The sequence below is a fragment of the Phoca vitulina genome, unplaced genomic scaffold, assembly GCF_004348235.1.
Source record: "Phoca vitulina isolate PV1807 unplaced genomic scaffold, GSC_HSeal_1.0 scaffold7, whole genome shotgun sequence".
Taxonomy (NCBI): Eukaryota; Metazoa; Chordata; class Mammalia; order Carnivora; family Phocidae; genus Phoca; species Phoca vitulina.
Genome location: NW_022589710.1, coordinates 15249960 through 15273362, shown reverse-complemented (window position 1 = coordinate 15273362; position 23403 = coordinate 15249960). Strand labels below are relative to the sequence as shown.

The 23403-nt window shown below is 37.7% G+C and overlaps 1 protein-coding gene across 1 annotated transcript in view; it reads right to left on the bottom strand.

The window, feature by feature from the left end:
• Positions 1 to 23403, bottom strand: part of LOC116632639 — a 1010297-nt gene that overhangs the window by 738399 nt on the left and 248495 nt on the right. Inside the window, exon 5 of the mRNA XM_032404581.1 lies at positions 22034 to 22100. Within this exon, the coding sequence (XP_032260472.1) occupies positions 22034 to 22100 (67 nt within the window). The remainder of the gene's footprint in view (positions 1 to 22033; positions 22101 to 23403) is intronic.

The window sequence follows — 23403 nt, the reverse complement described above, 5'->3', positions numbered from 1 at the left end:
GAAGAACAGACTGCGATCTCTCTGCTCTGAGGCAGAGGGTTGGAAACGGTCTCTTTTGCTCTGACTCTTGGAAGACATTTGGAAAGATGCCAGGGAAAGCCACCAGGGAACAAAAGCCCCAAAAAACTGGTTTTCACTGAGCCCATCCCCCACCACAGGGGGGCAGGGCAACTCTGCCCAAACAGGGTTGCCTGAGTAACAGTGAGGCAGGCCCCTCCCACAGAAGACAGGTTGGGAGAACAAGAGACCAGCAACCCTAAGGTCCCTAGAAAACAGGTGCATCTTGCTTGGGTTGTGGTCAATAATTTGGACTCTATACATTCCCTCAATCACCCCTCAAAAGAATGACTAGGAGGAACCCCCAAAATAGGAAAGACTCAGAGATAATGACTTATGCAGATTTACAAATGGATGCAGATATAACCAAGATGTCAGAGATGGAATTCAGGCTAGCAGTTGTGAAGACAATAGCTAGAATGGGGAAATCAATTAATGGCAACACAGAGTCTCTAAGGGCAGAAATGAAAGCTGAACTGGCAGAATTTAAAAATGCTATCAATGAGCTCCAATCTAATCTAGATAATTTAACAGCTAGGGTGGGGCAGAAGAACGAATTGGTGACCTGAAAGACAATTTAATAGATTAAAAAGGGAAAAGAGGAGGCCAGGGAAAAACAACTCAGAATCCATGAAAATAGAATCAGAGAAATAAGTGAAACCATGAAGCGTTCCAATGTCAGAATTATTGGAATCCCGGAGGGGGTGGAGAGAGAGAGGACTAGAAGATATATTTGAGCAAATTGTAGCTGAGAACTTCCCTAATGTGGGGAATGAAACAAACATTCATGTTCTACAGGCAGAAAGGACCCCTCCCAAGATCAAGGAAAACAGGCCAACACCCCGGCATGTAATAGTAAAACTCGCAAATCTTAGAACCAAGGAAACCATCTTAAGGGCAGTTAGGGGGAAGAGATTCCTTACGTACAGAGGGAGGAACATCAGAATAACGTCAGACCTATCCACAGAGACCTGGCGAGCCAGAAAGGCCTGGCAAGACATATTCAGGGTACTAAAAGAGAAGAATATGCAGCCAAGAATACTTTATCTGGCAAGGCTGTCATTTAGAATGGATGGAGAGATGCAGAACATCCAACACCAGCAGAAACTGAAAGAATATGTGACCACTAAGCCGGCCCTGCAAGAAATATTAAAGGGGGTTCTATAAAAGGAGAAAGACCCCAAGAGTGATATACAACAGAAATTTACAGGGACAATCTATAAAAACAAGGTCTTCACAGGCAACATGATGACAATAAATTCGTATCTTTCAATAATCACTCTCAATGTGAAAGGCCTAAATGCTCCCATAAAATGGCACAAGGTTGAAGACTGAATAAAAAGAGAGGACCCATCCATATGCTGTCTACAAGAGACTCATTTTGAACCTAAAGATACATCCAGACTGAAAGTGAAGGGATGGAGATCCATCTTCCATGCCAACAGACCTCAAAAGAAAGCTGGGTAGCAATTCCTATAGACAAATTAGATTTTAAACTAAAGAGTGTAGTTAGAGACACAGAAGGACACTGTATCATTCTTAAAGGGTCTATCCAACAAGAAGATCTAACAATTATAAATATCTATGCCCCAACATGGGAGCAGCCATCTATATAAGCCAACTGTTAACCAAAATAAAGAGTCATATTGATAACAATATGTTAAGTGTAGGAGACCTCAAGACTCCACTCTCAGCAATAGACGGATCATCTAAGCAGAAAATTGACAAAGAAACAAGAGCTTTGAATGACACACTGGACCAGATGGACCTCATAGATATATACAGAACATTCCACCCTAAAACAACAGAATACTCATTCTTCTCGAGTGCACATGGAACTTTCTCCAGAATAGACCACATACTGGCTCACAAATCAAGTCTCAACCAATACCAAAAGACTGAGATTATTTCCTGCATATTCTCAGAACATAATGCTTTAAAACTGGAACTCAATCACAAGAAAAAATTTAGAAAAACTCAAACACTTGGAAGCTAAAGACCACTCTGCTCAAGAATGTTTGGGTCAACCAGGAAATCAAAGAACTTAATTCATGGAAACCAATAGAAGGAAAACACATCGCTCCAAAGCCTATGGGATACTGCAAAGGCAGTCCTAAGGGGGAAATACATAGCCATCCAAGCCTCACTCAAAAAAATAGAAAAATCCCAAATTCATCAACTAACTCTACACCTTAAAGAACTAGAGAAAAAGCAACAAACGATGCCTAAGCCATGCATTAGAAGACAAATAATTAAGATTAGAGCAGAGATCAATGAATTAGAAACCAGAAACACAGTAGATCAGATCAACGAAACTAGAAGCTGGTTCTTTGAAAGAATTAATAAGATCGATAAAACACTGGCCAGACTTATCCAAAAGAAAAGAGAAAGGACCCAAATTAATAAAATTATGAATGAAAGGGGAGAGATCACGACTAACACCAAGGAAATAGAAACAATTATTAGAAATTATTATTAACAACTATATGCCAATAAACTGAGCAATCTGGATGAAATGGATGCCTTCCTGGGAAACCTATAAGCTGCCAAGACTGAAACAGGAAGAAACTGACAACCTGAATAGGCCAATAACCAGTAACGAGATTGAAGCAGTGATCAAAAACCTCCCAAAAAACAAGAGTCCAGGGCCTGATGGATTCCCTGGGGAATTCTACCAACATTCAAAGAAGAAATAATATCTATTCTCCTGAAGCTGTTTCAAAAAATAGAAACAGAAGGAAAGCTTCCAGACTCATTCTATGAGGCCAGCATTACCTTAATCCCCAAACCAGGCAAAGACCCCATCAAAAAGGAGAATTTCAGACCGATATCCCTGATGAATATGGATTCCAAAATCCTCAACAAAATCCTAGCTAACAGGATCCAACAATACATTGAAAGGATCATCTACCATGACCAAGTGGGATTTATCCCTGGGATGCAAGGGTGGTTCAACATTCACAAATCAATCAATGTGATAGAACACATTAATAACAGGAGAAAGAACGATATGGTCCTCTCAATTGACGCAGAAAAAGCATCTGACAAAATACAGAATCCTTTCCTGATTAAAACTCTTCAGAGTATAGGGATAGAGGGAATATTCCTCAAGTTCATAAAATCCATCTATGAAAAACCCACAGCGAATATCATCTTCAATGGGGAAAAGCTGAGAGCCTTTCCCTTAAGATCAAGAACACGTCAAAGATGTCCACTCTTACCACTATTGTTCAACATAGTATTAGAAGTCCTAGCAACAGCAATCAGACAACAAAAAGAAATAAAATGTATTCAAATTGGCAAAGAAGAAGTCATATACTTCCAAAAGCTAGTGAAACAAAAGCAAAAATGGACTTTTGGGGCTTCATCAAGATAAAAAGCTTCTGCACAACAAAGGAAACAGTCAACAAAACAAAGAGGCAACCCACAGAATGGGAGAAGATATTTGTAAATGACACTACAGATAAAGGGCTGGTATCCAAGAACTATAAAGAACTTCTCAAACCCAACACCCAAAAAACAAATAATCAAGTCAAAAAATGGGCAGAAGACATGAATAGACACTTCTCTGAAGAAGACATACAAATGGCTAACAGACACATGAAAAAATGTTCATCATCATTAGCCATCAGGGAAATTCAAATCAAAACCGCATTGAGATACCACCTTACACTAGTTAGAATGGCAAAAATGGACAAGGCAAGAAACAACAAATGTTGGAGAGGTTGTGGAGAAAGGGGAACCCTCTTACACTGTTGGTGGGAATGCAAGTTGGTACAGCACTTTGGAAAACAGTGTGGAGGTGCCGCAGAAAATTAAAAATAGAGCCACCCTATGACCCAGCAATTGCACTCCTGGGTATTTACCCCAAAGACACAGATGTAGTGAAAAGAAGGGCCATATGCACCCCAATGTTCATAGCAGCAATGTCCGCAATAGCCATACTGTGGAAAGAGCTGAGACGCCCTTCAACAGATGAATGGATAAAGATGTGGTCCATATATACCATGGAATATTACTCAGCCATCAGAAAGGATGAATACCCAACTTTTACATCAACATAGATGGGACTGGAGGAGATTATGCTAACTCAAATAAGTCAAACAGAGAAAGTCAATTATCATATGGTTTCACTTACTTGAGGAACATAAGGAATAGCATGGAGGACATTAGGAGAAGGAAGGGAAAAATAAAGGGGGGGAAATCGGAGGGAGAGATGAACCATGAGAGACTATGGACTCTGAGAAACAAACTGAGGGTTTTAGAGGGGAGGGGGGTGGGGGGATGGGTTAGCCTGGTGATGGGTATTAAGGAGGGCACATACTGCATGGAGCACTGGGTGTTACACGAAAACAGTGAATTGTGGATCACCACATCAAAAACTAATGATGTACTGTATGGTGATCAACATAACATAATAAAAAAATTTTTTTAAAAAGTTAGGTATTATATTTTCACTAGAAAAGGTTCAGTGAGGTCAAATAAGGTTCTGAGATTTAATCCAGTCATTTGATTTCAAAGGATCATTTCTTTTGCCTTCCTTCATAGTCCAATTTAATTCCAATGACTAAATTCAAGGGTATAGTCAATTCCATGGTATAGTCAAGTCTAATTACACTCAAAGACACTCTGTGCCATACTGGGAAAAGTAAGGGCTTTAAAATTAATTGGACTTGGATTTGCTACTTACTAGATATGAGCATTAAGAAAAATATATACACTTCATAATATTCATTTGTTTTTCTAGGGAAAAAAAAAAGTATACCAGTACCTATTTTGCAGGAATCTTTTTAAGAACCATACAGAACTGATATATATTACCTAGCATGATGCCTGGTGAAGATTAAGCATTAAATACACAGTTGGCAAAAGTGGAATGGATTATTTCATCCAGACAGAGCAGGGCTACTAGAATCAGAGAAATGGTCCACCACATTATATTCCTGGTCTGTCCCAGTCTCAGATAGAGATGGTAACAAAGGACTACAAACAGTAAGTCAACAGACCAGAACGTAAATTCAAAAAGGGCTTTTGTAACCATCAATAGATTAATCTTTGAGGATTGATAAGTAAAAATATAGTTTAAAAACAATTGTCTGAAGATACATTCTTCTATAATTGAACAGGTGTAGTAGACAACCCAAATATAAGCCATTTCATTTCTTTTCTGTGTACCTCTCTCATGCGGAAAATATCTTTTGAAAAAGGTATTTTCTTAGAAATTTGATATTTGGAGGTATCAAAAATACTGCAAAATGCAAGAATCCTGTTGAGTGCATTTGATTCACACGATAAATTAATCATCATTTCAACTGGGTTATCTACATATTTCCTGAGAGTATAAGGCTTGGAAAACGTCTTGGTTCTTGGTGCTTCTCTTACTTGCAGTAGCCAGTTGCGTTGTGAAAATGTACAGTCTTTTAGCAATTCATGAAGATGGCTAATGAACTCAGAATTCTTGCTGCACCCCATATGTTTATTACCCTATTCATTGGTTCTGTTGGGCAAAGAATTTGAAGACAACTTATACCTCATTTTGATCCAAATCTTGACACACCCTCAAAATATTACCAGATCTTTTAAAGCAATTTAAAAATCAATTTGAGGGCAAGTCTACACTGAAAGAGCAAGTCTAGACATGCCCAATTATTCAGTGACTGCTCAACAGTGGAAAAGCAGGCTGGGGATACAGACAATTTGTACAGGTGCGGGAGTATTTATAATGCTCTATTCTATGGCAGAAATAAAGTGGAGATCAAGATCTTTCTGTGAATATTTCTATCTTAACCTTTTCTGTCCTTTTGTTAAGTAAAAATAAATTATTTACATCTTTGCTAAAGCGTAAGAAGAAAGAGGTATAAAGATACCTTGAGGATGGTTCATCTACTGTGGTTTTCCTGTTTATAAGATTTGTAAGATTATTTATCCTGAACTCTTACTGGAAGCATTAAAAGAACAAAATTACCCTAAAAATTTCTACCTATTTATAAAAAAAATTGCCTATTTAAATAATTCATTCCATGTAAAAAAAAAAATGTTAAATATTTGCTAAAGTGCTTGAGATGTGGTGATGGAGTGTTCTCTGCAGCTGATTATAGACCAATTTGTGCTATACGGAAAGGTTGTCATTGGTAAAGGATGGTCAAAATGACAGGCTAAAGTGCTGCTAACGATTAAGAGTGCAGCAGTTTTATTTATGTATTTTGGTTGGTATCAATTGTTTTAGAGCTTCCCTTGCTACCTTGCAACTGAATATTACATATCATTTCTAAGGTAGAACATTTTGTTCAAGAGAAAAGTTTGTCTTACAGTTGATATTGATAGATTCCTAACTGAGTGCTAAAAGGATTCCAGAAGTGACTACCCAGTGGGCATCAAAAGCTTGAGAACTAGCCATCTGCCCATTGATTAAATCATTTTTCTGCCATAAGTTGATTTATGGACACCAATTTCCAACCATTCTACAGAGTTATATCTGAATCAGGTGACTATACTCTAATTGTCCACTGAGCAAATGCTATATTTCTGATCAGCTCATTCATCTCATTAGTTTCAGATTAAAGTGGTCTTTAGACTGAGGAACCACACTGACAATAAAAGTCACACTGGCCTGACAAGAAAGATCTGATTTGCTGGAAGAGATTTCCATTTATTAATATAAAAGAAGGTTATACTTTCCAGATAAATTGTTTTCTTATAGGATAGATTTCAATGAAAATTGGGGACAGTAGTGCATTTCCCAGGAAAACAATCACAGGCCAATAGATTTATCAAATATAAGCAAGGAAACTAGACAGTTACCACTGAATGGAATCTGCATTTATGTGGCCTAATTATGGCAGTCATTTAGAGTAATAAAACTCACTACTGATTGTCATCACTAGTTTACTATTGGTAAACAGGTATATTTTTCTGCTTGAAAACATCAATTTTAAAATTCTACAATGAGGGTTTTAAAAATACGGCCCTCTTAGGATAGAGTTATATAAAGTCAAAAACACAATTTATCAAAGCACAAAAGTCCAAGGTGCCTTAACATAAGCAAGACCTTCAAACCATTCACTGAGACAGAATTATGTACTTCTAAAAACCAGCTTTATTATATCTAGGCAGTAGCATAATATGTTAGTACTTCTAAGAGGATATTTTATCTAAATAAGAACTGAGATTTTTAATTAAAACAAAATTAAAGTAGCATTTGGGCCTAAAACAATAAGCATATTTTGGTGGTTTTTAAAATCTGTTGCCTTTTTATGTTATGGCTGGCCAACATTTACAACTGTATGCTTTCTTGGTACTCAATTAAAAAAGACAATTTCAATTCATTACAGGTTATGTTCCTTTTAAGAGTGATCATTGAGTCACTGTAATAAATTCAGATGATCATAAATTTCTTCCTAGAATTCTATTTCTTATACACTCTGGTTTACTTGGAAGCTATTTTAATAATATGGTACTAATCAATATATTCCATTGTATAAAGAACTAACTACAGAACTCCAATTCCCAAGATCTAATTATTCAGTATATAATAGAAATTTACCAATAAATATACTTGGAAAGCTGCTTGAGAACAAAAGGACTTTTAATACCATGAAAAGGAATTAAATTATGCTGAGGCACAGAGAAGTATAATGTGGCCTGTGTATAGACTTCTATGAGTCCATTTGAGATGTACAAAGTTTTCACAACTGCTTTCAAAATGTTCTCTGTAACAAAGATCCCTTTCAACCTAAGAGAAACATTTGGAATGCTGAGAAATGTAATATCAGACAACCCCAATATTCTTACACCATGTATCATGCAATCAGCATGCAGGGACAGAGGTGCTGTGCACAGCACACTCCGTTAGTTCGGTGACTATAAAGTCAGAAGTTTGAGTAAGCATTATTAGCCAAACAACTGCCAAAGGCAAAAACGCCACTCAGTCTTTTATGCCCCGTCTTTCCTTCACTTTGGGGATAGCCAACTCTGATTTGCTTTTTATCTAATTCAATCTCACCTCAAAGATTAAAAAAAAAAAAAAAAAAAATTCCAACTGAATAAAGCACCATAGCCTCCTAGGAAAGCTCAAAGAAATATTAAATGTAGGGGCGCCTGTGTGGCTCAGTCAGTTGAGATGCTGACTCTTAACTTTGGCTCAGGTCGTGATCTCCGGATCCTGGGATCAAGCCCCAAGTCGGGCTCCTTGCTCAGCGGGGAGTCTGCTTCAGGATTCTCTCTCCCTGAGCCCCTCCCCCCTGCTGTTGCCCTTTCTCTCAAATCTTAAAAATAAAATAAAAGAACTATCAAATGTAGTCCCTGATTTCATAATAGAGAGATTTCACTTCCAGCTCCATTTCTGAGGGAAGGTTTTACGCATGAAGAATTAGTAAGACATTTATTCTTTAAGAGTCCAACCTCTGAACCAGTTCTCAAATGGCTGCACATTGGAACCATCTGGAGAGCTCCAAAACCTACTGAGGCCCAGGTCCTATGCCCAGAAATCCTAATTAATCTAGGGGGTTGGGGACTTTTAGAAGTTCTTTTACTATTCAGACAACTTTAAGAACAATTGCTCTATGTCCTTCATTTATTTCAGTGGTTCTCAACCAGGGATGATTTTGTTTCCCCCTCCTCAGGGGGACATTTGGCACTATCTGGAGACATTTTTGATTGTTCACAATTGGGAGAGTGCTACTTGCATCCATTGAGTAGAGGCCAGATATGCTGGCAAACATCCTATAATGCACAAGACAGCCCTCACAAAGAATTATCAGATCGAAAATGTCAATAGTGCCATGGCTGAGAAACCCAATTCACTCATTCAAGAAATAGGAGCCAAAGAACCTGACTCTGTGCCAGACAGTGCTAGGTTCTGGGACCTGAGAAATGAAGGACTCAGCCTCTGTCCTTCAGAATTATCCTCCCAAGCAAGGGCAATGAAGCAAACCTCAAAGAACAGTACAATGTGAGAACTGGGCTAGAGCTAATCACAAGGGAATATATGTACAACAGGAGAAGTAACACCTATGCTTATGAGGAGGGAGAAGGGAGGCTTCCATAGAAGAGGGCACTCTCCATCAGCATCAGCTGCTGTGGTGGCTGGACTCAGATATTCTGGGTTCAAATTCAGACTTCACCACACAAACTAGCTGCGTCTTTGGATAAGTTACAGAACCCTGCTGTACCTCAGTTTTCTTATCTGTAAAATCCAAAAAATACTATTTATCTCAAAATGGGGATTGAATGAGTTACTATATGTAAAGAACTTAGCATGATGCCCAATACATAGTGGGTACTTAATACTTTATCATCATTGTGGTTATTTTTGTTGACATATAGAAGTCAAGTACGGAAGTTAACTCCGGGCAAAGGGAATATTGGGTGCAACAATCGAAGGAAGCAATGGCATACCATGTTTAGAGAACTATGTAAAGTTCACTACTGCTGGGCATAATGATTAAGTTGGGGCTTAGCAAATATCGAAGATGGAGAGGTAGGCAGTGTAGTGAACTAGAGGCAAAAACTCCAGTTTTTGTCCCTCCCTATAGCCACACACTTTGCTATGTTCATTCGTTGTTCCTTCCATTGAAAGTCTATTCCTCTACCTCTTGTATCTGGGCTAACTTATGACTCATCTTGGCCAATGTAAGCCAACAGAAGTAGCAGTTGGGACCAAGCCTAGGGCTCAAAAGGCCTGTGAATTTCTACTCCCTCTTCTGGAATTTTGCTTAACAGCCAAAAAACAAACTCTGCCTAGCCTTCTGGAAAAGCAAACTCATGGTCTGATCCACTCCATCGCACCAGCCAAGAGCCACCCACTGGGTGCCTGCCAGCTAACCACAGATGCAGGAGATCTAGGTGAGGTAAGCTAAGCCTGAGCAAGATCAGCAAAACACCCCCTCCGACCTGTAGACTAGTAGAGAATACACTGTTGTTTTAAGTCACTGGATTTAGGGGTTGTTATTGCAACATTCTTACAGCAACAGATAACTAAAATATCCAGACACAGAAACGTCCAGATTATGGGATATCATTATATGCCATGGCATGGAGTTTGAATTTTTATTTTGAAGCCAATGAGGAATCACTGAATGACAGTTAGCAGGAGACATCTGGAAGAGTTTTAAGAAAAACTATCATGGCAGCAATGAGACAGAGGGATCAGGGTAGGGCACACCTGGAGCTGCAACTGGAGATAAAAAGGATTTGATGTCAGAGCTGCCATTGCTTAGTCACTGCTAAATTACAAAATTAAGAACTATGAAGAAGCTTAGTATTTAATAGAAAAAGTAGATTTTAAAAATTATGATCTAATAAGTGTAATATTAGTATCCCCCGAAAAATTCTAGAAAGCTGTTAAATTCTCTAAGACCATTTCATGCCCAATTAACCCTTTCATTTTTGATAGAATTACTAAAATGGTAAAAGAGTTGATAACACAGACATATCTTAATTCAAGGAGAAGTCAGACTGACCATCTTTGGGAATGGTACAGAGACACTTCTTCAGTGAATGGGATGATAAATTCTAACTTCCATTTCAACTCTCCTTTTCTAGGGTTCTATTGGGAAGAAGTAGTAAAGATTTGGAACTGCAGTGCACTCGTTTGTTTATAACCGCCTACCATCACTGCTGCCATCACATTTAGAAGGCAACCTTTGGTCTCTAGAACAAGCAGGACAGGAATTGACAGGAAACCAATGTAAAGCCTTATGTATATCCATACAGCACAACTCTAAGATTTATAGATAAAATACCATTGACCATATTTTACAGAAAAGACAGACTATGTGACTAAGGTTCTTAGTGAACAAATCAGAATAGAAAACAGAACTAAGGTCTTCAGTGATTTTTTTCCCCCATTAAATACCTATGCCTGCCTCTTGCTTCAATACTCTATACTTGGTCATGAGATTCTTTAGTTTTAGAAAATAACCACTTAGGCTTTACCTAAATTGTAATGAATGTTTTGTGAGCCCTTTCTATTCTCAGACAGATCTTTTTCCACTCCATCTCTATTTCACTGTACTACCCAGGCCAATGATCAGATTTTAGATTAATCTTAGATTTTTCCCCTTCTGTTTATAAGTTTCTCCTGCCTTTCTGCTACTCAAGCTTGCTCAAAATGTGACTCTCCTCCTTTTCCTATCCAATTCCCAAACCTAGCATTCAAAGTCAGTTTCTACATGGAACACAAACCTTAGCCATCTGAGTGCCTTTAAAATTTCAGTATGCAATCAGAAATAATTTCTCCACACATTTGGTCTGTTTCAGTGCTTCCAAAATGACTACAATAAATCTGTGAATCATGCCTAGAACATCTTTTTTTTTCCAGACCATGATTTCTTTTATTACTTTCAAAGTCTTGGATAATTTACCACCCATCCCCTTCAAAATACCTGCATCTCTCATGGTAGCAAGTGATACAAATGATACAAGCAATACAGCACACATTTTTTCCCATGAGCAATGAGCTCCCTTTATTAGCTTCTTATGGATTAATCTTTTTTAAAGGGTGGAGGTCTTTTCCTTTCCTTCTCAAAAGGGATAAAAATTTTATTTTATTTTATTTTTTTAAAGATTTTATTTATTTGATAGAGAGAGACACAGCAAGAGAGGGAACACAAGCAGGGGGAGTGGGAGAAGGAGAAGAAGGCTTCCCGCCGAGCAGGGACCCCGATGCGGGGCTCCATCCCAGGACCCTGGGATCATGACCTGAGCCAAAGGCAGATGCTTAACCGACTGAGCCACCCAGGCACCCCAGGGATAAAAATTTTAAAATTCAGATTTCATTGTCTTCAAAGTGTTCACTACTGTGAATTCTTGCTCTCTTCGTTTTAGAGCCTACAGAGTAGTTAAAAATAAAACATAAGTTTGTAAAACCCAGAAATATTCTTTTTTTTATGTTATGTTAATCACCATGCATTACATCATTAGTTTTTGATGTAGTGTTCCATGATTCATTGTTTGCGTATAACACCCAGTGCTCCATTCAGTATGTGCCCTCTTTAATACCCATCACCAGGCTAACCTATCCCCCCACCCCCCTCCCCGGGTTCCAGAAATATTCTTTAAGTTAGAAATACAGCAACTGACCTTATTCACAATTACTTAAGATCATGAAGATGATAGGGACCTATAATATTAAGAATATAGCTTAGTTAGTACCTGCTTTTATTTTTTAAGTTTAATTTTTGTTATGAAAGTAATAAATGATTGTCTATATTCACAATAGAGAGAAAAGGTGGAAGGGAAAAAAGATCAAAAAGGCTAATGAAGGAATAACAAGATGGTGGCAGAGTAGGAGGACCCTGGGCTTGTCTCCTCCCACAAACGCAAGTAGATAACTACCAAATCATCCTTAAATACCCTAGAAACAGACCTGAAGACTGACATTACAAACTCCACAACTAAAGGGAGAGAAGAGGCCACATCAAGGAAGGTAGAAATTATGGAGCCATAGTTTAGGGGAGAAACGGATCATGGGTACTTCAGAGGAGAGGGAACCATGGTCATGGAGAAGGGGGAAGGGGAGAGAGACAGAGAAAGAGACACAGAGAAGCACCTGGGAATGCACAAGGAGGATGTTTCCCCAAAGTCATTTGCTTGGAAAACAAGAGGGGCTGAATTTCATGAATTCTTGCAACCAGCCGGGCTTAAGGCCTAGTGTTTTAAAGGTCAGTGGGCTTGGCTGGGATAGAGCCTGAGGGCACTGCCCTGCTCCAGGAGAGAAGATAGGCAAACAACCCTGGGGCAGACAGTGTGGAAACAGCAATCAAAGAACACCTGGGGCACACAGTGGGTGATTATTCACTCCTCTCAGAGAGCGTCCCTGGGAGGCAAAGCAGGATAAAAACTGTACAAGGACTGGCCTCATGGAATAATTTTGAATGTGTTCCCTCTACTCCATTATTTGTAAGATTTTGTAAGACCATAAAGATGGCCTTTTTTTTTTTTTTTAATGGTAGAATTCACCAATGAAACCATGTGGTCTTGGGCTTTTCTGTGCTGGGAAATTTTTGATTCCTAGTTCAACTTTCATTCATATTGGTCTAAGATTTCCTACCTCTTGGATTCAAGATCCATGAGTCAATCTTGATAACTTGTGCATTTTTAGGGCTTATCTTTTTTTCCTACATTATCTGATTTGATAGTATATAATTGTTTATAGTAATCTGTTATCGCACCATGGATTTCTGATTTACCTGTTGTATTGTTTTCTCTCCCATTTCTCATTTTGCTTTTGAATCTTTTCTTCCTTAATGTAGTTAAAACACTGCCAATTTTATTTTTGGAAAAACAGGTCATTACTTCCAATGTTATGTTCTTGCTTATTCTGGTCTCTATTTCTGATTTTTCTTTGGTATTTCCTTCCTCTACTAAATATCAGCTAAGTTTCTTCCTTTTTTAGTTCCTTGCACTGTAATGTTAAGAAAAAAAGTTCAAATAAACAACTTAATACAAGCATTTATATCACAAATTTCACTCTAACATCTGATTTTGCTGCATCCCATAGGTTTTAGAATATTGTTTTTTCTTTTGTTTGAGACATTTTGATTTGCCGTTTGATTTCTAATTTGGCCCATTGTGCAGTAGTGTGTTTAATATTTACATATTAAATACTTAATATTTACATTGTAGATTTTCCAGCTTTGTTTTATTGTTGATCTTTAGTTTTGTACCGTTGTGGCTGGAAAACCTACTTGGTAGGATTTTAGTCTTCTTAAATTTGTAAAATTTGTTATGTCCCTTTTTACGTGTTTATGTGATTTAACCAGGGGATTCTTCTGTGTGTACTTGAAGAAAATGTATATTCTATTTTTCTTGGATGGAATGTTTTATATACATCTTTTAGAACCATGTATTCTAAAGTATACTTCAAGTAAAAAATGTTCTTGTTAAAAAATAACTTTAGGGGCGCCTGGGTGGCTCAGATGGTTGAACAGCTGCCTTCGGCTCAGGTCATGATCTTGGGGTCATGATCTCAGGGTCCTGGGATCAAGCCCCCACAACAGGCTCCCCACTCAGCAGTCTGCTTCTCCCTCTTCCTCTCCTCCCACCACCCCCCTTAACTATATTGGAATTAAAAACTTAATTTAAAAAAAGGCTAATGACAACTAGTAACATTTTACTACAGTTGACCCTTGAACAATCCAGGGTTTGACTGCCAACCCCTGTGCAGTCAAAAATATGCATATAACTTTTGACTTTTCAATAACTTAAATACTCCTAGCCTACTGTTAACCAGAAGCCTTAATGATAACAATCGATTATTTTGTTTGTTCTATTGCTTTATTATATACTGTATTCTTACAATAAAGCTAGAAAAACAATGTGAAGAAAATTATAAGAGAAAATACATTAACAGTATTGTTTAAAAAAAAAAAAAAATCCACGTGTAGGTTGTGTACCTGGCAGTCCCCCAGAAGTGTCTCTTCCTTCAACTGTGTGTGAATGGAACAGATCTGGGGATTACCCCTTCCTCCAGCCTCCAGCCACCCTCTTTTCTAGTCACAACCCTAAGAACCATCTTCCAGCCATCCTCTGCCTCTCTGGCTCTTATTTCAACTGTGATGATGTGGCTCTTGAGGACACAGGCCACTTCTTCCAGGAGCTGGCCAAGGAGAAGCTGGGGGTACCAGGCATCTCTAAGATGCAAAAAGAAGGCTACGGCCATGCTCTCTTTCAGGACTTACAGAAGCTATCCCAAGATGAATGGGGCAAAATCCTTGACACCATGGAAGCCAACATGGTCCTGGAGAAGAACCTGAACCAAGCGCTTTTCGATTTGCATACCCTGGCTTCTGCCCATGAAGACCCTCATCTGACTTCCTGGATAGCGACTTCCTAGGCGAGGAGGTAAAACTTGTCAAGAAGAAGGCAACCACCTGACTAACCTTCCCAGGCTAGCTGACCGCCCCCAGGTTGGGCTGAACAAGTATCTCTTCTAAAGGCATATCCTCAAGCACAGCTAGGAGCCTCCAGAGACCAGCAGCCATTGAGGAGCTCTCTCTGGCTCCCCCTGGTGTCAGGGCTTCTTCGCCTAAGTTTGCCTACAGCTGCTAGGCAACTTTAACTACCCTGGAGCCCTTTCCCAAAGGAAAACAATAAAGCTTTTTTTTTTTTTGGGGGGGGGGGGGGCATGTGTTGGTGGACCTGTACAGTTCAAACCTGTGTTCAAGGTCAACTGTAATTATTTTTCTAGTCTTTTTTCAATAAATACATTTACATAATTGTGCTATATATCCAGGTCTAGAAACTTTTTACTAAGAAGCATAGCATAAGTATTACACCATTTTGAGTATGACTTTATTATAACACTATTTTGTGCTTAGAGATTCACATAAGTGGTTAATTGGATCATATCCACATTTTAAGGTAATCATCCTAATTTTTAAAAATTTAAGGTAATTGCCCTAATTTTATAAGTAGAGAAACTATGGCATCCTGCTGTTTTTAAAACATTTTGTAGAAGAATTAACTAGTGTGCTTATTAAAAATACAAATTAACATGCCTCCACTCTAAACCTTCTGAATTAAAATTTCAAAATAGACAAATTCAGTCAGTACCCCAAGTGATTTTTCTGCTCTACTGAAAAGTGAACACTTTTGCCTCTTTGTAATACCGCTAGATTTGCCTCATCTAGCTAACCAATAACATATTTACATCATTCATTTTCTCAGTCACTTACTTTGAACCATGCATAAGGGTATTAGAGCAAGTCTTACCCAGGATTAGGTTAGGGAGATTTTCTAAAGGCGGCCACGGGGGAACAAATAAATTAGTTTACTGCTTCCACCTGAGGTACTTATAAGGCAGTGAAACCGTACTGCATTCCTCCTTTATAGCCTCAATTATAATGTCTTTTATCTCAGCTTCCAAAACAATTTCAAGTTCAGTTGGCTTCCACCTGAGTGCTTTAATTTTTTTCTAGTTGATAACGGCTGCCTCTTTTATTTTCATCTTGAGACTTCTCACCAGTCCTTTCACTCACACCTAAATTCCTTAGGACAGAAGTTATTTCTTTTAGAGATTTAGTAGTTCATGTTTCTGTCCAAGACAACATGTTCCTTCTGGAGGTCACCCACACCCACCCCATACCCCAGTATTTGCTACACTGTCCACATATTGTAAAGGTGGAATCTGTATGTCTGAAAGTGATTCTATTTTGTAATATACAGCATCTGAAAGGAGATGGCGCACTTAGCTTAACACCCAAAGTAAATTAGATGTTAGACTAATGCCCAATAAATCTCATGATAAAATTGAGGCACTGATTTCGGCTCAATTTGGAGGTTACTACCGATTTGATTTACCAGAACAGAGCAGGCTATTTCAGCTCCTTAGGCTTTCCTTTTCTTCTGTAGGGTTAGGTATGTAATTTCAAAGGACACAATCCAAGCCTTGTGATACACTGTGTCATTGTTACCAGTCAACTCAAAAGTAATGGAGTCATTCACCAAATTCTGTGGTAACTATCTTCTGAAATGCTCATCTGGGCCACAAAGCTATTATTAAATATGTGGAAAACAGCACTTTAAGTCACAAATTTTAGATCATCTCTCTCATCTTGATTCGTAACTTTGAGACATCTCTCACTTGAATGAAAAACTTAGTCAAAATTTTTTTAAAGATTCATTTGTTTATTTATTTACTTGAGACAGAGACAGAGCATGAGCAAGGGGGAGGAGGCACAGGGAGAGGGAGAAGCAGACCCCTTGTTAAGCAGGAAGCCAGATGAGGGACTCAATCCCAAGGACCATGAGATCATGACCTGAGCCACTGGGATCATGACCTGATCCTAAGGCAGACGCTTTACTGACTGAGCCACCCAGGTGCCCCTCAAAAAGTATTTCTAAGGAAAGTACGAAGTAATTTATTTTCTGAGCCCCTGAGTGGGTATAAAAGTCCATTGTCCATCTTTACTATTAAGAAGCCTGAGGACAACCTGATTCTCATTTCTTGGTACAGATTTCTTAACAATTGTAAGATATCTTCATAGTCTTGTAACTCAAATATTTTGCTGTTACCGGGTATCAATCACTTAGATCTCGCCTAAGATATAATGAGTATTTCCAACATGGAAGACAATTTGTTTTATTCAACTACATTGTGGCTGAGAAAAGTTTTCTTCCATTATGTTTTTAATCATTGCTTCTATCATATTATTCCTATATCAGGAACATGGTATAATTCTAGAAAGATTGTTTTCTTTGCCATACATGTCTATCATCTTTTAGCTATACTACAGCTGACAAATATGCTCGCAAAAACAGTGTTCCTTTTATAACTCTAATGTTAAAAATTAGAAGTGCTGTAATACAAGCATTACAATTTCAAAATAGTTATCAAGTAATTGAAAAGCTTGGACTTGGAAGCAAGTCTACTAGGAGTTCATTTAAGTAATGCTGGATAAATATAAGATTTACTATTACTTCTCATTATGTTAAAGTTTCTAAATTAAATGGCTTAATGGCCACTTAGTTTATCAAACACACAATTTGACATTTTCATCAAAATCTGTAATTTATGATCTAGCTAAGTTTGATAAAATATTTTATTCTATAATATATATTTATCAGTCCAAGAGGAGGTAATTTACAATAAGGTGAATTTTTAATTCCTGCTGAGAAAAATCTGAGTAAGAAATGCCCTTACAAATATTGTCAGTCTTGATATATATAGTTATGAGTTTGGCAGTAAAACAGATGAGCAGAGTCTCTCAGTTCACATCTGCTAACAAGGAGTTTATAGTTCTCAATTTATTTTGCTTTCAAAAAGGAATAACTTATGAGAGACTATATTTACATCCTTATAATTCTTACTTGTGATCATTTAGAGTTATATAGCAGAGAGCAGTTCAGGACATTCTTTAGAGCTAAAGACAAAACCAGATAACCACTTCAGTATCCAAATAGTAATTTAAGGTCCTAGATTTCTACTAGAATAAAATAAATGTTCTTCACAACAACTTGGTAAACTGATGATAATAAGGAGCTTAAGTTGACATTTTACAACGGTCTATCTTTGGTAAGCTAAGGCAGCATTTTTGGAACTTCACTTTGTAAGAAAAATAAATAAATAAATGCACCTGGTTGTGTGAAGCATTAATGGCAGTGCTGTGTAACAAGAGAACCGCGGCGTACTTTACAGTGGTAGAATATTTAGGGGACACCGAAGGATATACCCCACACTCAATATTAGATTATCAGGGCTCTGAAATGTATTGTAATACTAAATAAAACTTATTGAACTCAGTATTTCCTAAACTCATAAATATGGACACTTGTTTTATCACATATTCAGTAATAACCTGAGGAAAATTATTCCATGAAATACTTTTAAAAATCTGACCTAAAGGTATACCAATTGGCACACCCATACTGGACAACTGGGGAGAGGGAGTTTAACAAAGGGACCAATTACAAAGGTACGGATAAGACTAAGGAAATAAGAGATGCTGTATTTTCCAGGGTCTAGCAACATCATGAGACCATTACCACCCATTGGCCTAAAGGGACAGAGGGAAGGAGCAGAGACTAGAACACAGGGTAGGTGTGCTATCATGGGGAGCTAGGACTTTTGGTAGAGGGACCTAGCCAACCCAATAAGATATAGCAAAAGGGAAGCTAGGGGAATAAATACCCAGATCCACTCTTTTCTCACTCTGTGATCACCTATCCTTGGTCCCCTGGGCCAAACTCAACCAAAGCCAGACAGTAAGGGACCACATTAATTCTGTCTATAAAGTTCAGCCGCCTTGGACACATAGCAGGATATGAAAGAGTAAATAGATCTGGATGAGCAAATATCCAGCACAGTAATACTACATATGAGGTCTATTTAGTACATTTTCCCTTCCAAGTATAGTATACTAGTTTATTAATTTTTTTCAAAGATTATTTTGTTGAAATATTTGCCTATCAATATTTACTAAGCTTCCACTATAACAGTAAACAATGACAAGCTCCCAAAGGAGCTGATAGCCAAAAAGGCATGGGAGAAAGGTAACTATGTAAACTGAAATGCAATTTAATTAGGGCTATAATAGAAGTATGACTAAACTGCTGTAAGTTTACAGGGGAAAAAAAGTAACTGCCTAGGAAAGCCAAAAAGGCACTAGAGGGGAAGTGATACTTGTTTGAACAGAGTCGTGAAGCATGAATAGATTTTCCAGGCAGGGTGGCTGGGAAAGTCGGGGAGTGCATTTCTAACAGAAGGGACACTAGCTAAAGGCAGAGATGTGTGAAAAGGCAGGCCTATTTTGTGCAGGGTTTGGTAAGAGGTTCTGAATTGCTGATTATGCAGGGCATGCTCTGGAGTTCTGGGAGGTAAAAACCCGGAAGCACTGATTAGGTACTTGTCATAATTCTAGGACTCTGGAATTTGTCCTATACTTAAGAACGGTTTTCAGTGTCATTTTAAGTAAGAAATTAGAGGTTAGTAGCCATGTGGACTACAGATGGAGTGACAGTGGCTCTGAACCCCAGTTCAAACTGATATTTACTTATTCCATCCTTCTGAGTCTATGGGTTGCACTGATACTCTAGAGAACAACCTTTTTGTTTTTGACTAGGATTGCAACATGATCAATTCAGTGTAATTTTAGGATGTGCTATCTGAAATTGTGGTTGTTCAAACAGTGTAAGAGAGCCTGTTAGAGAAGAACAGCCCAAACAGTTCTGTTAGCAGGCTCACTTTCTGATACATATCACTATGGCAAGAGCAAACCATACAAATTTGGCCCTATATGGTTCACATAAGTCCTGAGTGCCAATTTTCATAGAAACTTAAATTAATCCTTCCTCCACTGCCTTGTCCAATTAACTGTTCTCCAATTAACTTCAAAACAAAATAAGATTTCCAATAAAAGACTTCAGGGCACATACTAACTTTGGGTGGCATTTACAAATTACTTCCCTTTCCCTGCCTGATTATAATCAGATCAAACCGTGAATGAACCATTCTGAATTATTGAATGTAATGAACCAAAGAAATAGAAATGTGCCTGTGGGGATAAAAGTTCATTCTCCTGAGGTCTTTCTATATTTCTATCCTGTGTGATATTTCTCAGATCAGTGCTTAAAAGAATAGCTCAAAAATAGTATCAAGTGCTTTAGTCCTTTGTCTGAAATATGTTTTTTCCCTTAGGCTCCTGTTCATCTCTGTCTTGGCCACCAAACAGACTGACATCTGAGGGCACCATACATAATGCTTTTTGATAATCAATATTCAAGAAATGCATAACAGAGCACCTTTGACACTTAAAGGCTGTTTGGTTTTGCCTAAAACAGACCTTCTCCAACTCCCATTTCTACCCCCATCCCCATAGTCAAGTCATTTTCTTCATTCTTGGCCTATTTCTCCTAGCCCTCCCACCCCATCCCTACTTTGTGTGCCTTTGTATTTACCTCAAAGCACTTAGCATATCAATACAACAATTATTTACCCACATTTCTCACTCCCTTCCTAGACTGTGACTCCTTAATCTCAGGAACTATTTCTAATACACCTTTGTAACCCCAGAAAACAGTGAATGAGTATATGATAAATTGAAGGGACCTTTTCCATAAACAGCAACCACTGAAATAATATGCAACTTATTTTTCTAGTCCTAATCATACTGCCAAATTCTTACCCCAAGAAATCAATCAAGGAAATCAATCAAGAGTAGCACCACTGAAAGAGAACTGGAGTATGAAGCTGAGTTGCTCTGAATCATAATGATTCACAGATTGGAATATATTTCACCTCAACTCCAAACTAGTATCTTGAATATTGGACCCCAAATTCTCCTCCAAATAGACTTTTAGCCTGCCATTCATTTTAACTGTGGTTCTCATTTTGGCTGTCACATCTCCTTGAACCTAAGAAGTACTTGTACAACCCTAAAACTAAAAGATCTTTACTTATTTTTAAAAGTTACAACTACCAGTTGGAAGTAAACCAACTATAGTAAAAACATCTGAACAAAATACAAAAAGGCAATTACCTAAAAACTCTGAAAAGTAGTAAGTAGACTGAAAAGGATAGTCAAAACTTGAAGTGACCAGTACAGTAGTTTCCTGGAGTTCCCCCCCACACCCCCTTCACTTGTTACAGATTGAATTGTGTCCCTCCAAAAAATATACGGGTCCTAACCCCTAGTACTTAAATGTGACCTTATTTGGATATAGTGTCCTTTAAGAGATGATCAAGTATAAAATGAGGTCCTTAGAATGGTCCCTAATCCAATAGGATTGATATCCTTATAAAAGGAGAAAATTCGATCACAGAGACATGCACACAGGAAGAATGCCATGTGAAGATCAGAATTCTACTGCCACAATCAAGAAGCTACCAGAAGCTAGGATAGAGGCCTGGAACAGATCCCTCCCTAGTGCCAGAGGGAGTATGGCCCTGACAACACCTTGATCTCAGAGTTCTAGCCTTCAGAGTTATGAGACAAATTTCTATTGTTTAAATCACTCACTTTATGGCAATTTGTTATGGCAGCTCTACAAACAATATACCATCTTTTCTCTCCCAGTTTTGACTTGAAGATCACCTCAGTTATGGAACAATTCAGTGGGCACAGACAGCAAAAATCTCAAAGAGAATTCCTGTCTTTCTGGAAAGAGAACAAGGAAAAGTGGATCCTAGAAGCGTGTGTGTGTGTGTGTGTGTGTGTGTGTGTGTGTGTGTGTGTGTGTTGGGGGGCGGGTCCTGTAAAGTCGAAAGATGGAGATGGTAATTCTCTATTCTATGATCCAGCACAAGTTCTAGGCTAACCCCTGCATGCATGTGTTACATGCACAATACAAACCCAGTTCACTGCAAAGGTTATAAGACCTGAATAATAATACAAAACATGATCCACTTGCTAAAATAAGCCCTAAGTGGCATGCACAGAATTTAGTCAAAGCAACATAGTAAAGGTTTTGAAAACCGAACTGATATTAGAAATCCCACCCACAGAAAGGGAGATAAAAATGAATGGTCTAAACTTACCCGGGTTGTAGGTTCATTACCTCAAAATTTAAGATGATTGGGGTGAGGAGGTACAAATCAACATTATCTGGAGGACAAAGAACCCATGATGTGACATTCAAAATATTGTAATAAAAAGTTATTCAACATTAAATATAACAATAATTTGATCAACTCTCACTGGAAAAGACAATCAAGTAATTACAATCCCAAGATGACCTAGATGTTGAAATCATCAGTCCAATACTTTAAAAGCAGCCATTGTAACTATGTTCATGAAATGTTAGCGAGAAATTTAGAACTTGATACATGCATGAAAAGTAACAAATGCTAAATATTTGGACAATATTCTTTTTAAGTTCTTTAAAAGATGCATTTCTGATGAAAACAAAATGAACATTTTCTGGTGGGGCTGTTCAATGTATGTATGTGATATACATTATAAGTGTGCGACAACTCTAATACAGGGAGAAAGATAAAGCAGCCTATGTGATTATAAGCTTCTACATTTTATTTAAATATTAACTCTGAATAGACTCTAAAAGGTTAGTTGTATTTTATTTCCTAGCATAGCTGATTAAAAATATGAAGCAATACAGCCAAAAGTAGATAAATTAAAGTGCTATACTGAAAAACATGGAAATAATCCAAAAGAAGGGGGGAAAGGAAGAACAGGAAAATCTAAAAGGGAGAAATATTAAAATGATGCTTCTAAAGTCCAGCCATATCAGTAACTACATTAAATGGAAATGGTCTAAACATACCAATTAAAAGACAATGTCGGACTGGATTAAAAACGTATCCACTCCACAAGAAACCCACTTCAAATATGATGTTAATGGATTAAAAGTAAAAGGAGGGAAAATACAGCACTAGATAAAACCTGGAATGGTTATAGTAATAAAAATAGAGTTCAAAATAAAAGAATAAAAAGGGACTTGATGAAAAAAATTCATTCACAAAGATATGATAGGATAAGACAAAGATGTAATTAGCTTAAATGTGTATTACCTAAAAATGAGCTTCAAGATACATTTTAAAAAATGGGTAGAAGTGATAGAAGAAATAAACTCACAAGTATATGTAGAGAATCCAACAATCCTCTCTCAATAACGAATACAGCAAAAAGAAAAGAAGCAACAAGGATATAGGAGATTTAATCAATGCTATTCACCAACTTCACCCTAATTGACATTTTATAGAATGCTTCACCAAACAGCCAAATACACATTCTTTTTAAAGGCACAGGAAACATTCACCAAGATAGATCATAAAAAACATAGGCCATAAAACAAATCTTAACAAATTTGAAGAATTAAAATCCTAGAAAAGTATGTTCTCTAATAACAGAATTAAGCTGAAAATCTTCAAAATAACACTTAATAAAAATC